The sequence below is a fragment of the Monoraphidium neglectum genome (assembly GCF_000611645.1).
Source record: "Monoraphidium neglectum strain SAG 48.87 unplaced genomic scaffold scaffold01422, whole genome shotgun sequence".
NCBI lineage: Eukaryota > Viridiplantae > Chlorophyta > Chlorophyceae > Sphaeropleales > Selenastraceae > Monoraphidium > Monoraphidium neglectum.
This window is the reverse complement of record NW_014012206.1, coordinates 1-14,331: the sequence shown is the minus strand read 5'-3', so window position 1 is coordinate 14,331 and position 14,331 is coordinate 1. Positions and strand designations below refer to the sequence as shown.

At 63.9% G+C, this 14,331-nt stretch overlaps 6 protein-coding genes across 6 annotated transcripts; 3 read left to right on the top strand and 3 right to left on the bottom strand.

The window, feature by feature from the left end:
- Positions 1-2,348: 2,348 nt before the first annotated feature.
- Positions 2,349-2,517, bottom strand: MNEG_7825 (hypothetical protein; the record flags this gene model as incomplete). The annotated part of the gene is made up of 1 exon (XM_014043707.1): positions 2,349-2,517. A coding segment is annotated over one exon (169 nt), but the record flags the coding sequence as incomplete, so codon positions are not given.
- A 1,856-nt stretch (positions 2,518-4,373) lies between these two features.
- On the top strand, positions 4,374-7,755 carry MNEG_7824 (histidine decarboxylase; the record flags this gene model as incomplete). The annotated part of the gene is made up of 9 exons (XM_014043706.1): positions 4,374-4,610; positions 4,709-4,785; positions 5,140-5,260; positions 5,416-5,520; positions 5,834-5,935; positions 6,246-6,559; positions 6,778-6,875; positions 7,151-7,431; positions 7,645-7,755. 9 exons carry the CDS (start codon positions 4,374-4,376, stop codon positions 7,753-7,755), a joined length of 1,446 nt encoding a protein of 481 aa, XP_013899160.1.
- A 1,089-nt stretch (positions 7,756-8,844) lies between these two features.
- On the bottom strand, positions 8,845-9,901 carry MNEG_7823 (hypothetical protein; the record flags this gene model as incomplete). The annotated part of the gene is made up of 3 exons (XM_014043705.1): positions 8,845-8,889; positions 9,071-9,610; positions 9,878-9,901. The coding sequence occupies 3 exons, from the start codon at positions 9,899-9,901 to the stop codon at positions 8,845-8,847; spliced, it is 609 nt and encodes a 202-aa protein (XP_013899159.1).
- A 611-nt stretch (positions 9,902-10,512) lies between these two features.
- Positions 10,513-11,997, top strand: MNEG_7822 (60S ribosomal protein L26-1; the record flags this gene model as incomplete). Its single annotated transcript, XM_014043704.1, has 5 exons — positions 10,513-10,563; positions 10,716-10,796; positions 11,011-11,070; positions 11,470-11,551; positions 11,834-11,997. The coding sequence occupies 5 exons, from the start codon at positions 10,513-10,515 to the stop codon at positions 11,995-11,997; spliced, it is 438 nt and encodes a 145-aa protein (XP_013899158.1).
- A 456-nt stretch (positions 11,998-12,453) lies between these two features.
- MNEG_7821 (nucleoside-diphosphate kinase) lies at positions 12,454-13,586 on the top strand (the record flags this gene model as incomplete). Its single annotated transcript, XM_014043703.1, has 5 exons — positions 12,454-12,502; positions 12,602-12,657; positions 12,809-12,975; positions 13,149-13,227; positions 13,395-13,586. The coding sequence occupies 5 exons, from the start codon at positions 12,454-12,456 to the stop codon at positions 13,584-13,586; spliced, it is 543 nt and encodes a 180-aa protein (XP_013899157.1).
- Positions 13,587-13,648: 62 nt separating this feature from the next.
- Positions 13,649-13,987, bottom strand: MNEG_7820 (hypothetical protein; the record flags this gene model as incomplete). The annotated part of the gene is made up of 1 exon (XM_014043702.1): positions 13,649-13,987. A coding segment is annotated over one exon (339 nt), but the record flags the coding sequence as incomplete, so codon positions are not given.
- Positions 13,988-14,331: the final 344 nt, after the last annotated feature.

Sequence of the window (14,331 nt, the reverse complement as noted above, 5' to 3'; positions counted from 1 at the left end):
GGCGGGGCGGGCCCAGAGGAAGCCCTGGCCCAGGGAGCCGCTGTCGTCGGTGCCCCAGGATGACGCGCGGCCGTGGGTGCCGACGGCGATGGATTGGTCGAATCCGAGGGCCAGCTGCTTGACATAGTTGAGGGCGTGCAGCTGCGTCGACAAGAAAATGGGGATGAGGGGGGTGACAGTGGCTGTGGGGGGCAGGAGCCGCGAGGCAGGGGCATGTCTGCTTGTGAGCCTTCGCCCAACGTCGCAGCCCAGTGGCACAGCGAGGGGCGGCGGCTTTCTGCTCGCGGCGGCCGGCGGCGCCTCTTCCCTCACGCGGCCGCACACGCACTTGCACGCGCTCGCCGCCCCTCGCACTGCGGCGCCTCGAGGGGCGCCGCGCCCGGACTTGTGACTGCGCACCTTCTGTGGGCTGCACTCGTGGGTCCTGAGCCCGGTGCCGAGTTGGCTGCTGTCCCCGCGGCCCCACGTGAACGCGTTGCCGTCCGCATCAACAGCGCCGCTGTGGAAGGCGCCTGCAGCCACAGAGGCCACCCTCACACCCTCCAGCGCCTCCACGCGGCGCGGCTGCGCCACCCAGCGCGTCATCGCTGCGCGCGCGGCGCGCAGCGGGGGCAGAGAGGCTGAGCGGGCGCACGTGCCGGGCCATGACCGGGGAGCGAGGCCTGGTCGGCGCACGCCAGCGAGGTGGTGAGACCTGAGGAGCTCGCAGACATGGCAGGAGGTGACGCGGCTCTGCAAGGCGAAGAGGCGCTGCAACAACGCAACTACACAGGGGGAGACAACAACATACTCATACCCCCACACATACACGCGTGCGAGCGTGTGAATGCACACTCTCGCACACTCCTGCACACACTCACACACAGTCGCATGCGCACACGCATACCAACACGCAGTCACCCTCAGACGCACGCAGACGACGGCATACTCACTTGGCCCCAGGCCGAGCTGCCCATACGAGCCGTGGCCAAACGCCCAGACCTCCCCGCCGGCCCCCAGCGCCAGCGAGTGCTCTTGCCCAGCAGCCACCCGCGTCACTGTGCGCCCTGCGCAGGCAGCCACATGGGATGGAGCCCGCACGGCCGGGGTGAGCGACGCCGAAATTCTGCATGCGCCGCTGACATTTGGCTGTTGCCAATGTGCGGGCTGTGCGCTGCACCTCGGCCTCGCATCACACGTTTCGCACAGGGGCTCAGGGTGCGGGCTGTCCCTTGACCCCACCAGCCTCCGGCCCTTGAAATTCAGCCCAAATTTAGCAATTGCTTTGCTGAGCAGGCCCTCTTTGAAGGGCACATACCCCGCCTGACGCCCCGGCCCAGGGAGTCAGGGTCGCCCGCGGCCGCACCTTTGAGGGCGCGAACCAGCCGGAACTCTGGGTTGCGGGCGCCATAGGCCTCCCCTAGCCCCAGCTGGGCGTTGCTGTTGCAGCCTGCCGCCCAGACCTCCCCAGAAGCTGCACGGCGGCGCAAGGGGGGCCAGCGTTGGGCGGTGGGGACCGTCTCAAGCGGCACCCATGGCTCGCGCGGGCATCGCACACAGGGGTGGGCACATTAGCTGGTGCACAATGTGGACACAACCACACCTGCACAATCAAGTCTTTGACACACGTACACAAAGTTGCGCACATCACCGTTTACTGCTGCAAGATCAAGTTGACCGCTGCATTCGGCTGTCTCTCTGATTCGGTTCACCAGGGGCCCACCCTGGTCCACTCACCCGACACGGCCAGCGTGTGCGCCTCCCCCGCTGACACATCAACTATCCTATCCGGCAGTATCACCTCAGTCGGCTCCTTCAGGCAGAACGCACAGGGTGAGGGATGTTTTGGGGCGGCTGGGGGGACTTGTCCGCGGCCCCCATGCAGCCGGCGCAAGCAGTGGGGCCGGCCAAAGGCAAACCCAGGCACGCAGCAGGCGCTTGTGGGGCCCCTAAAATGATAGGGGCTACAGCGGGCTGGCAACATGTGGGTACGCGTCAGCAAGCCGCCCTCCACCCTCCAGTCCTGCCCAGCTGCTGCCACTGTTGTGTACTCCAATGCGCGTGAAGGGAGGGGGGTGCGCAGACATGTGCGGGCAGCCTGCCGCGGCCTCACCCCGCAGTGCTTGAGGTCGCTGCTGTGGCCCAGCTGGCCATGCTTGTTGAAGCCCCAGGTCCATAAGGCACCGTCCTCTGCTTTGGCAAGGGTGAATAGGATGTGTCAAGGGCCAGGGGCAATTTGGCAGTGTCAAGCTGCCTGCAAATTCTAGGTGAAACCCTCAATGGCCAGCGCAGCTGCTTGTGCATTTGTACCACCCTCAACGGTGCTAGCAGCCCGCAACGCTTTCACCAGGCAGCCTTGCCTCACCCACCTGTCACAACGGCAGTGTGCGCCCCTCCGCAGGCCACCGCCGCTACTCGCTCCCCAGCCAAGGCCGCCACGATCCTTGGGAACACCTCACTGGCGTCACGAGTTGCGTGGCCGAGGCGACCGTGCTGACCGTTGCCCCAGCAAGCCACAAAGCGGCCGAGCGCAGCCATACTAGTTGCCCTGTGTGGCGAGCAGCAATGCTCTTGCTGCGGGCGGCAGCGCGCGCCGCCGCCCACCGAGGCTGCGGAGCTCGAGAAGATTTTCAGCAAGGTCTGACAATATCAGCTCCGTGTTACAAGATTCTTCAGCTAGAATGATGGCTATGGCGACAATTGAGCACAGCAAGATCGTGAGAGTGCAGCTTGGAAGCGCGAAGGTCCATATAAAGCATGTGTATGCTAATAATTTATTAGGTGCGTCGCGCGAATGGACGAAAGCCCATCTTTCCTGGGGCATACGCCCCTTTTACCGCCGGTGACGCCATGTGACAGCGTCGGCTGGGACCCTTGCAGTGGTTGACGTGCGCCTCCAGGAGCTTTGGTATGTGGATGTTCACCTGTAATTGACTCGCCGTCGCGCTCAGGTGATTTTGTGATATCAGTTCCGGTGGAACGGGTACGGGCAGGGATACCCCACTCGCTTTGTGCACTCCGCTGCTTGCCGCACACTTGCTCCTTTGATCCCTGGTGAGAGGGTGACGGCCGACTACGACTCCAAGGTAATGAGGTATACTTTTATTTTAGGTCACCGTGCTAGAAAAAACAACGCGGTGCCCCTTGCCAAGCGGCCCACGAACTGCCTGCCACATGCATTCACACAGCTTGGGCGGCCGTCTGGTCGTGCGCAGCACGGACCTACATGGGGGCCCCTGGACGTCTGTTTAACCAATGGACGTGTGTGTTAAACCAAAAGGGCACATGAACGTTGATAGAAATTACATTGATAGAAAATACTTACAATGCGGAGCGTGGAAGCACATAATGCGGCGAGATGGGCGCAGCCGTTCATTCATTACCACTCTCCTGATCAAGGGCGTGGTACGCAGACTTGCGCTGCTTGTTTGCGGCCACCTTGACTGCAAGCCAGATGCGTGCACCTTGACTGCAAGCCACATGCGTGCAATCAAGGCACCATTTGCTACATCAAACCATCAACGGCTCCAAGGCGCAGCAACGAGCTACCCTGTGGTTGGATGTTCATGACAGGATGGAGGCTGGTCAGGGCGAGGGAGTAAAATGGTGGGTCCTGAAAACGACACATGGAAGTTGTACCTGGAGAATACGAAGATCGGCTTCATCTTCATCAATGCATTTGGTGCTGCATGCGAACCACGCTTGCCACTGCACATGCGTGCTGCCTCACTTAGCCTCCTCAGGTGCCTGGTTGGGCACAGGAGTCCCACCATGGACTCGCGCCGTGCAGGCCCGCAACCCCTTGTCAGACACCCGCCATCTACGAACTATACCAGAATCCAAAGTTTGCTGCATTTAGTAGCACACGCGCAAGGACAAATTGTGCAAGCCTGGTCGTGATGCTGGTAGGCTCTGCGGAGTTGCTCATGGAGGCTTGACGTGGCTGGCCCCAACCCTCGTCCCACAGAGAGCAAAGTACGAGGTTGCTGGGCGCCAGGGGTCAGCGGATAGGCCGTGGGAAAGCACCTGCGCAAGAATATCCCAGGATTGTGCAGCGGGGTGGTGCTGCTGCTGCGCGCTGGAGTCGCAGCTGATGTCATCTTGCGCCTAGACTTGGCGGCCGCTTCTTTGAGCTGATGGGCGGGGACGTGTACCCAGTAGTGCTCCCTTCTCAAGAGATTCCATGCGGAGCGGACAGCGGCCGCCTGTGACTGATCAACTGAGCGCCACCTGCCCGTTCATGCTTCACTTCCTTGAGCAGCTTCGCTGTGAGCTGGCGGGTACCAGGCGGGCGCAAAGCACGGACGCTGCACAAAGGTCACGGCATTATCTCGGTTCAATTGCTTGTGAATAGTAATGCAAAAGCTTTGATTCAACCCTCGAACGCTTTCGAGATGCAGACGTTCGGCGAAGCGGTCGAGCTGGCGAGCTCGTGCCCGCTGCCTCAGGCTGTAGGGGATGTGGCGGAGAGGCACATCAGTGATGATTTGCTCAAGGTGCTGCGCACGGAGCGGCTGAAGGCCCCTGATACTCTCCAGGTGGCGCCCTACCAGGCGACTCCCGTCTGTGGCGCCATCACGCACCACCATGCGGCGGGTCTGCACATCCCTGATGAGGAGCGTCCCGAGGAGGTGAGAGGCCTGGAGACCGTTGGTCTCCGGATGGTCGTTCTCATGTGATGGCTCGGCCGCCCTGTGCCAACGTCTGACCCAGCGCCCCGCTCTTGCAGGAACGGATGGCAGCGATCAACGAAACCATCCAGAAGTACGAGAAGAAGCTTGCCGAGCGCACCAAGCACCACATGGGGTGAGCGCGCGGTGGTGCTTGTTCTGCTGTTGCGCTGGCCCTGTTGCTGGCGCTGTCGGGGCTGTCGGCAGGCCGGCAGGGCGTGATTCAGGGAGTGGCTGCACCTTCAGCCGCCGCCAGGATTGTGAGGATTTCATCCAGGGTCCAGCTTCAACATTTCATCTGGGCCCCAACTCCAAGCAGCCCCCAGCTGCAAGCGGCGGCCTGCTTCTGAGCAGCACTGGAGGCGCTGTGTCGCCCGCTCGCTTCAAATTCGCGCAGCCGGGCAACTTGCCAGCACCCAAACTTGCCACGCACGTTAGGTGCGCACAACTCATCCATCAACCTGGCGCCATCGCCCCTGCCCCCCACCAGCTACCCGTACAACCTCGACTTTGACTTTGGCGCGCTTGAGGGCCTGACGCGGTACTCCATCAACAACCTGGGCGACCCTTTCATCGAGAGCAACTATGGCGTCCACTCGCGCGAGTTTGAGGTGCGCCGCCGCCTGCAGCACACACTAAGGCCAGCTGCATGACGCGGCTAAGCCGCATCAACCGCTCTGCTAGCAGGCGTTGCCTGTTCGCCTCGCACGCTGCAAGCGCAGCGCAGTTGATAATTGCGGACGGGCGCGCCGCTCTTGCTGCCCAGGTGGGCGTGCTCAACTGGTTTGCGCGGCTGTGGGAGATTGACGAGGAGGAGTACTGGGGCTACATCACCAACTGCGGCACGGAGGGCAACCTGCACGGCATACTGGTGCGGGGCGCGGGCCGGCAGGGCGTCCTGGGGCGGCGCCGCTTGGGGTGATAGAGTTGTTGCGGCTCGGGGCAGTTGGTTGTGGGGCGGCGAGAGCGAGCGGTTGCAAGGGGTGCTGGGCGGATGCGTTGCAGATGGACGCAGGAGTGCAAGCCCGTGCAGCATGGACTTGTGTGGTGTGGTTTACCACGCGGACTGGGGACGTGTGGGCCATAGCCAGGGCTAACCGGCTGAGGCCGCACAGCAGGCAGCGCCCGCTGGGCCAGCCCTCAAATCCCTCCTCGCCGCCCACTCACCTACCCCCTCGCGCCAGGTGGGGCGTGAGAACCTGCCAGACGGCATCCTGTATGCCAGCCGCGAGACGCACTACAGCATCTTCAAGGCGGCCCGCATGTACCGCATGGACGCAGTCAAGGTGCGGCGGCACTTGCGGCAGGGGGGGGCGCGAAAGGGGGGTGCTGCTAGGGTTTTGCGGCGCTGGGGCGCATAACCCGAACTGCACCCCAGCAGAACATGTTGGCTGCTGGCAGGCCTGCAGGCTGCATGCCGTGAACAGCGTGCTCTGAGGGTATATATTTACCGGCCGGCAGCCTGCGCTGGGCTCAGCAGACGCTGCGCGTCTAGCAGTTTAATGCATGGCCTTGCAGCCACTCGATTCCCTCACCCCCCTTTCCCTCGCCCCAACCATGACGAGCCCCACCATGACCACCACCACCCCTCGACAGGTGTCAACCCTGGAGACTGGCGAGATCGATTACGCCGAGCTGGAGGCCTCCCTCAAGGCCAACGCCGGCCGCCCCGCCATCATCAACGTCAACATCGGCACCACTGTCAAGGGCGCCGTGGATGATCTGGACCGCGTCCTCGACATCCTCAAGGCCACGGGCTACACAGAGGACCGCTTCTACATCCACTGCGACGGCGCGCTCTTTGGCATGATGATGCCCTTCCTGAAGCAGGCGCCCATGGTGACGTTCCGCAAGCCGATCGGGTCGGTGTCGGTCAGCGGGCACAAGTTCCTTGGCGCGCCCGTGCCATGGTGAGCGCTGGCGGGGAAGGAGGCGCGGCTGCCGCCGCTGCAGACGCAGCCGCGGCGCGCCTGAAGTCAGGACGCTTTGCAGACCCTGTGATGCAGCAGGCCGGTTGCGCAGGCCGTCGCATTGCCCTTCCCTGGCCGTTTGCCCTCGTGCAACCCCTTATCATCACCATCCCTGCCGCCCGCTGCCTGTCCGCCCTTCTACCCTCCATCCCCCCCAGCGGCGTGGTCATTACGCGGTTCCGCCACGTGCTGGCGCTGTCTTCCGACGTGGAGTACCTCAACAGCCGCGACGCCACCATCATGGGCTCACGCAACGGTGGGTTATGGTCGTCCCCACGCAGAGGCAAGGGCTGGGTCCTGTCATGCGATGCATGTATTGCCCGCCCGTGTGCGCACGTGTCTGCTGATCACTTGTCTGCGTGCCTCTCTCACGGTCGGCGTTGTCGGTTTTTTCGCTGTTCTTTCACTTTCATGGACAGTGCTGCTGTTGCTGTTGATGCCAACCCTGCCATCCACATTTTCTCGAACGCCCTGCCTCCTTGCGCCTCTCCCTCACCTTTCCATCCCTCCCCCTACCCCCACCCCCCGCAGGCCACGCGCCGCTGTACCTGTGGTACACCCTGACCCGCAAGGGCTACGCCGGCATCGCGCGCGACGTGGAGCGCTGCATGCGCAACGCGCACACGCTCAAGTCAATGCTCGACCAGGCCGGCGTGAAGACCATGCTCAACGAGCTGTCCAACACGGTGGTGTTTGAGCGGCCGCGGGAGGAGGCGTTTGTGCGCAAGTGGCAGCTGGCGTGCGAGGGGGACATTGCGCACGTGGTTGTCATGCCCAACATCGACATCGCCAAGCTGGAGGAGTTTGTGCAGGTAGGCGGGCTGCCAGCAATGGGTTGTTTGAGGGGGGATGGTGTGCCACCCTGGCGTGCGAAGGAATCCAGGTGAGAGCCAGGTTCTTTTCGCCATGAATCAATTCTTAGTATGGCTGGCTTGGCTGGCGGCCTGTCCCACTGGATGTGTCCGGCGCAATCATAGGGGTTGCGTGTCGGCTCACGCTCTCGCGCCCCACTCCCAACCCCGCAGGACTACATCTCATCGCGCGCCCGCGTGGCCATCGCCGCCGCTAAGCGCGTGGCCGCCGACGCGCGCGCCGCCGAGGCAGAGAGCGGCGACGGCGACGACGACTCGGCCTAGGCCGTGCGGCCTGCTTGATAACTGTGCATCAGCTAGCGCCCAACACACACGCTGCGACGCCGTGGAGCCCGCGGTCGCTGGTGCCAAGCGGCGTCGCGTGGCAGCGGGCAGCTGCCCAGGCTCTTCCTTTGGGGCCGTCGCCCTCCCTCGTTCCCGTGAGCCTGCGGAGGGGGCGGCCCCTGCGGCCCGCCTGTGCCGCCGCCCTGGCGTGTCCTGTCGGGCGTGCGCTTACGTGCCTCCGTCTGCGCCGCGTCAGCAGGTGATCCTCGCCACTGCTGCTGCGCAAGCCCCTTGACTTTTGTTTTTGTACCCTTTTTCCGCTGCTCGTGGGGCGCTGTCGCCTACACGCTTTCCTCTCGCTTCGACGGCATCAGCAAAGATGTCTGGGTGCATCCTTGTGAGAGCGGCCCATTGTCTTTGCGTTTTTAGACGACCTATAAAAAAACAGCCATGTGTCCAGCCTGGACAGCGCCGCCGCAGCAGTGGCAGGCCGCCCAGGCTGGCGTGGATCCTGGCGCACTAGACGCGGAAGCGGTGTGCGCTGTACACACACTTGCACACCACCCCGTGCTTTGTCTTAGATGCTGAGTGGCTGCAGCAGCGCCTGCCCTGCCGAGGATGGACGGGCATGCGCGGTGGCGCTGTGATTGCGCCGCAGCATCTGCACCTTTGTGCCCCTTCAACGCTGTCAGCACCGCTCCAGGTCTATTGGGTGCGAGACGCCTTCCTGCGTGCCAATTTGGAGCGCGCCTAATCGACGCCGTTGTATCAGCAGTGAGTGCTGCTGCGGCCATCAGGTGGCAGCGCAACACTCCATTTGCTGCTGCTGTCTGCGCTGCCCTGCTTTCGTCAGCGCTGCCCTCAGTCTGTAATCATCAACAGCTTGCGTCATAGGGCCCTTTTGATGCCTTCAATCACATGATACACACATTAACACATGTCTCCGCGGCTCCACTGAATACAAGGCAAGTGCGTCCAGCGCCACTCAACACAGCTACAACAGCACGCCTACAACAGCTACAGACTGTTCCTTCCAAATCCCATATATAACAGTTGAACCACCTGTTGACGCTGCCATCAAAGTGCTTCTCAAGCTCTCCGAGTCTTGGATGCCTTGCCCTTGGCAGGAGTGACCTGTGGAGGCGCAGGCGTGGAAGCAGGCGCACCAATGGGGACAAGGGAATGGTTGTTCGCAACAATGGTGCAATGTCCAACTGGCGGCCTGACGTCTACACTACAGCAAGCGCCTTACTCCAAGCCCCATGCGATACGCAGTGCAGCAGCCTGCCCCCAAGCCCCGCGCCAGCCCCCGCACCTTGTCTGCCTTGGAGCTGCCCGACGCCACCGCCCCGCCACCCCCGCGCGCCGCCTGCCGCAGCTCGCGCCGCTCCCGGTCCTTAGCGGCCTGCCGCCGCTCGCGACCCTCGCCCAGGCCAAAGCCCGAGTAGACGCACAGGAAGGCGACCAGCACGCCCGGCGCCAGTGGCTCATGCGACCCCTGGATTATGCCCAGCGCCATGAACACAAACCCCGCAACGGCGGACTTGACGGTCACCACCAGAGACAGCGCCGCGGACAGCGTGATCAGCGCCGCGCCAGCCGTCAGCCCGTCGGAGCCGGGGGCGAAATCCTTGGACTCTACGAGGGCGACCAGCGACGGCAGCTGCACGCGGCGCTTGACGCGGTCAAAGTCGAAGAGAAGGCGCCGCTCGCGCTCGCAGGGCCCGCCCTGGGTGGTGAACTTGCAGCGGACGAGCGGGGTGAGAGCCTCGCGCGCCCAGGCGCCGGGGAGGAGGGCGGCCTCGGCGGCCGGGGCGGCCTCGGGGAAGCGTGACGCGATTGTGGCCGCAGTGATCTGTCACGGGCGGGAAGCGATTTGGGGGTGGAGGGCCGTTGACAGCAGCGAGCGGCTGCAAATGGAGGGCGGTTTCTGGCCTCTGCGGCTGTTGCTTGCTGTGCTGTCGTCTGGGAATGCGGCAGCTGCTATTGCCGGTCGCTACCACTGCTTGATACTGCTGCTGGCCCAGGGCGAAGCCATGATGAGGTGTTATTGCATCGACCCTCCATCGTTTGACACTGCTGGCCTGTACTGCGCACGAGCAGTGTGCGTACGCCACCGCACCTGCAACGGCGACAGCAGCACCATGCTTGACCAACCCGCTATGGTGGTGTTCCGCATCGCAAAGTATGGCACCTGCAAAGCGCGTGGTTGTGGCAGGCGGTTACAATGGGGCGGTGGCTGTCACATGGGTGGCAGCTGTTGCAATGAGAGCTCCCGTTTTGGCACAGCGTTCCAGCACTGCCTCAGCGTTCAGGTTTGGCACCTGCATCAGAGTGAACAACAGGAAGGAAAGCCCGGCGATGCGCTCCGAAGGGCCTGCCCGCAGGCCCGCCATCACTGCTCGTGCTCTGCTGCAACGGTCGGGCGTGCGCAAAAAGAGTGCTGCCTCTGAGCGCCTATCACTCGGATGAAATTGTGGTGAGCTGGTTTGAAGGTTGTTGACGCGCTGCAGGTCACACCAGCGATCGCAAACAAGTCTCGAGGCGATCAGATCACGCAGACGCACGAGTAGGCTCAAGCAGAGCAAGAAAAGGAAGTTTTTTTGATATGTAAGGCGCATAGGCAACTCACAAAGGTCAGAGAACCCTTGAAGCTGCGCAGACACTTGTGCTGTGCCGCGCCAAACCAGCCTCCCGGCGCATGCACAGCCCTTTTCCCGGGTCGGACACCTCACCAGATAGGTCATTCCGGCCAAAATGGCCAAGTTTTCCTCGGCGGTCTCCAGCTCGAGGAGGAAGAGTCGCAAGGTGCAGTGTGGCGCCTGGGTGGCCTGGGTCATGTGCTTGAGGCTTTAAGGAGTTATAGGCGCCACTGTCCAGGCTCGTGGGCGCAGGGCAAAGAGAGGCATGGCCGCCGAGCACACTGAGCGATCAAACTGGCCGCCTCGCCCCGCTTGCAGGCTCACTTCTCCGCGCCTTCCAATGTGCGGCGGAAGCTTATGAGCTCCCCGCTCAACGCGGAGCTGAAGCAGAAGTACAACGTGAGCAGCGGCGGCAGCGACGGCAGCGGCGCTGCAGCGGGCGGGAGCGCCCAGGAGCAATAGCAATGCGCAGCTTTGGAAGCTTGTGGCCATGCGCAGGCACGCAGTTACATACGAGTAGTTTTAGGCAAGAAACCCGGCACGCAGCCACACCGGGAACCGGACTTACCGGTCGCTGCCATGTGTGTGCGCGCCCTTTTGTGTGCGTGCGCAGGTCAAGGCCGTGCCGATCCGCAAGGACGACGAGGTGCAGGTCGTCCGCGGCACCTTCAAGGTGCGTTGTGTGTGGTTCTTGGACGGCCTGGCGTGGTGGCGGCGGTGCCCAGCGGCCCCTGTGTTGAGGCCGGGCCTGCCGCAGCTGTGCAGCAGCATCACTCGACAGTGGCGGCGCGCTGGGCGGGTGCCTAAATGTCGTACTGGTCTCTGCCCTTTCAGCGCTTTCAAACGGCAGCAAAGTTAGTGTCCAGGCGGTCAGCAGCCCAGGCGACCATATCGCCGGCAGTCACAGGACGAGCAGTGGGCGGCAAGGGTGCTACACCTGGGCGACGGCAGGGTTCTTGCGGCTGGGCGCGAGCGCGATGTCAGTGCGTTCCGCCAGCACTGGGGGACCCGCGGCACCCTGATGCATGATGCCTGCCGGCCTCCACCTCTTCCCGCGTCGATCCAACCGTAGGGCCGTGAGGGCAAGGTGACCACTGTGTACCGCAAGAAGTGGGTCATCCACATCGAGCGCATCACGCGGGAGAAGGTCAACGGTGAGCCGCAGCCCTGCGCGCGGCGCGCGACGGCTTGAAGGCGCCGCTGCACCCGCGGGCGAGGGGCTGCGCGCACGACAGCAGTTGCCGAGCACGGCTGGGGTGTGCAACATACACGACACTTGTCACGCTCGGGCTGGATGCGCTGGGTCTGCGGCCAGCTGAAGGCATGTGGGGCTGGGTTGGTACGTCAGCGGCAGGCCCCGGTGCGGACGCAGCCGCTCGCGGCATCACGCGCTGACCCGCCTTTGGTCCTTCGCCACCGTTCCCCGCCCTCCCAAGGCGCCACCGTGTCTGTGGGCATCGACCCCAGCAAGGTGGTCATCACCAAGCTCAAGCTGGACAAGGACCGCCGCGCGCTGCTGGAGCGCAAGGCGGCCGGCCGCGGCGGCGACAAGGGCAAGTTCACCGAGCAGGAGGTGCAGGCCATGCAGACCGTGGACTAAGCAGCGGCGCGCGGCCCCGCGACGCTGTAAATGATCAAATGAATTCTTGCCGTGGCAGGGCGATGGGATTGAGGTGGTGGGTTGAAAGACAAAGCTGGGCACGCGTGCAGCAGACTCTTGCAAAGCCACTGGGTGTGGGCGAGGGATGGTGCAGCTGTATGAAAATGCTCTCCTTGATGGCACTTGGCTCGCCAGCACAGAGAGACCATGCTGGCGTCAAGAGTGCCAAGGCGCAGAACCTGTCAAACTTCCTACGGTACAAGAGCTGCATGCTCGACAGGTCGTAAAGAAAATCGTCAGCAGCGTCACCCAGCGGTGCACTAATTTTGCAGATCACGGTGCCGCCCATCAGGAGTCCCTCAAATAAACACTCTTTGCGCGAGAATTAAGGCTGCTCATCAGACTCGCCGATTGGTGGCCCGGTCAATCAGCACGGTCAGCGGCACCCTAGCAGAAATGGCCTCGCGCCTTGCTTTCATTGCGGACTGGCTCGATCCTAACTCAGGTGAGGCTGAAGGTATCCAAGGTGCTCCCGAATTGTTGTCCGGCCACGCCCGGGCAGCGATCGCCTCAAGTCTGCGTCATCACGCCTGCGGGCGCGCAGGGGTGCTGTGGCGCTACCAGCTATTCTACTATCCAGACACGGGCGAGGTGGAGATGGTGAGGCCATCGCATGCCGCAGTAGTGTAGTCACTGGTCACACAACACAGTTGACCGCCAAGTGCAACCGCCGCCGCCACACCAGCTGGGCCCCACGCATGCACGCCCCCAACACCTGCCTGCGCGTGCACGCGCCGCCGTGCGCACGCAGTTTGACGTCAAGAATCGCCGCCACTTTTTGAAGCGCATCAAATACGACGGCCTGGCGGCGGAGCAGCTGTTCCCGGGCGCGGTCGTGACGGTGTACGCGCGGCAGCTGCGCGTGACTGACTTTGGGGACGACGCCACGCGGCGGGCGGTTGAGGCGCGCGCGGAGCGGTGAGGCGCGCTGCGCGCCGCAGCCGGCGTCTTGAGCCAACGGGACCATAGAACAGGCAGGCGGCCGCGCGGGTTATACTGCAGTATACTGCAGGTCAGGGCGCCGAGTCGCACTGCCAGGAAGAAAATTGCGCGAGTTGCGCCCCTGCGCCTCGCCGCCCTCTGCGCCGCAGCACGCTGGCCATGGTAAAGCCCGACGCGGTGCGGCATACCGGCAAGATACTGCAGGCGGTTGGTGGCAGCGGTCTGCAGGTGGGCAGCCGCGCCCGTAAGCGCGTGAAGGGCGGCGGGCGGGGCAGCGCCACGCGGCAGCTGCAGGCATCCCAGCAAGCTCTCGCTTGTTGTCCGGGTTGCTGGTCAAAAACGTCAAACACGCGCTTGCACTGCCACACACGCGCGTGTGTGTGCGCGTGCCGCAGGTCGCCAATGTACGCATGGCGCGGCTCTCGCGGGGTGATGCCCAGGAGTTCTATGCTGCACACGCTGACGCGCCCTATTTCGAAAAGGTGCGGCGGGGGCGCGCGCCGGATGCAGGGGCCGCGGGCGTCGGCTGGTGCGGAAGCACGCGGCAGTGGGGGGCGTTGGGGCCAAGCGCATGTGCACGCAGCTGAATGAGTTATCAACAACGCTGCCTCAGAGATGTGGTCAAGCCTGCCGCCTCATGACAAACTCGCTAACTTGGAACACTGCCGCGCCACCGCATGCGCGAGGGCAGCTGGTCTCCTACGTCACCGGCGGCCCCGTGGTGGCGATGGAGCTGGTCGGCCCCGCCGCCATCGCCACCTGGCGGGCGCTGCTGGGGCCCACGGACCCGGCGCGGGCGCGCGCAGAGGCACCAGGCAGCATCCGGTGTGGCGGGCAGACAGGCGGGCAGGCGGGGTGGGCCGCAGCGGCTGGGCACGACATGCTGCTGCTGCTGCTGCTGCTGCTGCTGCTGCTGCTGCTGCTGCTGCTGCTGCTGCTGCTGCTGCTGCTGCTGCTGCTGCTGCTGCTGCTGCTGCAGCTGCTGCTGCTGGTGATGGTTCAATGTTAAATCCTGCATGTATTTTCTTCTTGCAACTGAGTGACAGCACTGGAGGCCCGTGTGCCGTCAGCAGATGCCAAGTGCGCACCCCCTGCCCTCAACCGCCCGCAGGGCGGCGTTCGGCTCTGACGTCACGCGTAACGCTGCCCACGGCTCCGACTCCCCGGCCGCGGCCGCGCGCGAGCTGGCGTTCTTCTTTGGTCCGGGCCGCGCTTCGGTCGGGCGCTGCGGCGCATGCGACGCGGGGTCGGCGGTGGCGGTGGTGAAGCCGCATGCGGTGCGGGAGGGGCTGGCGGGGCGGCTGCTGGAGGGCATTCAGGTGGGGGTGGGGG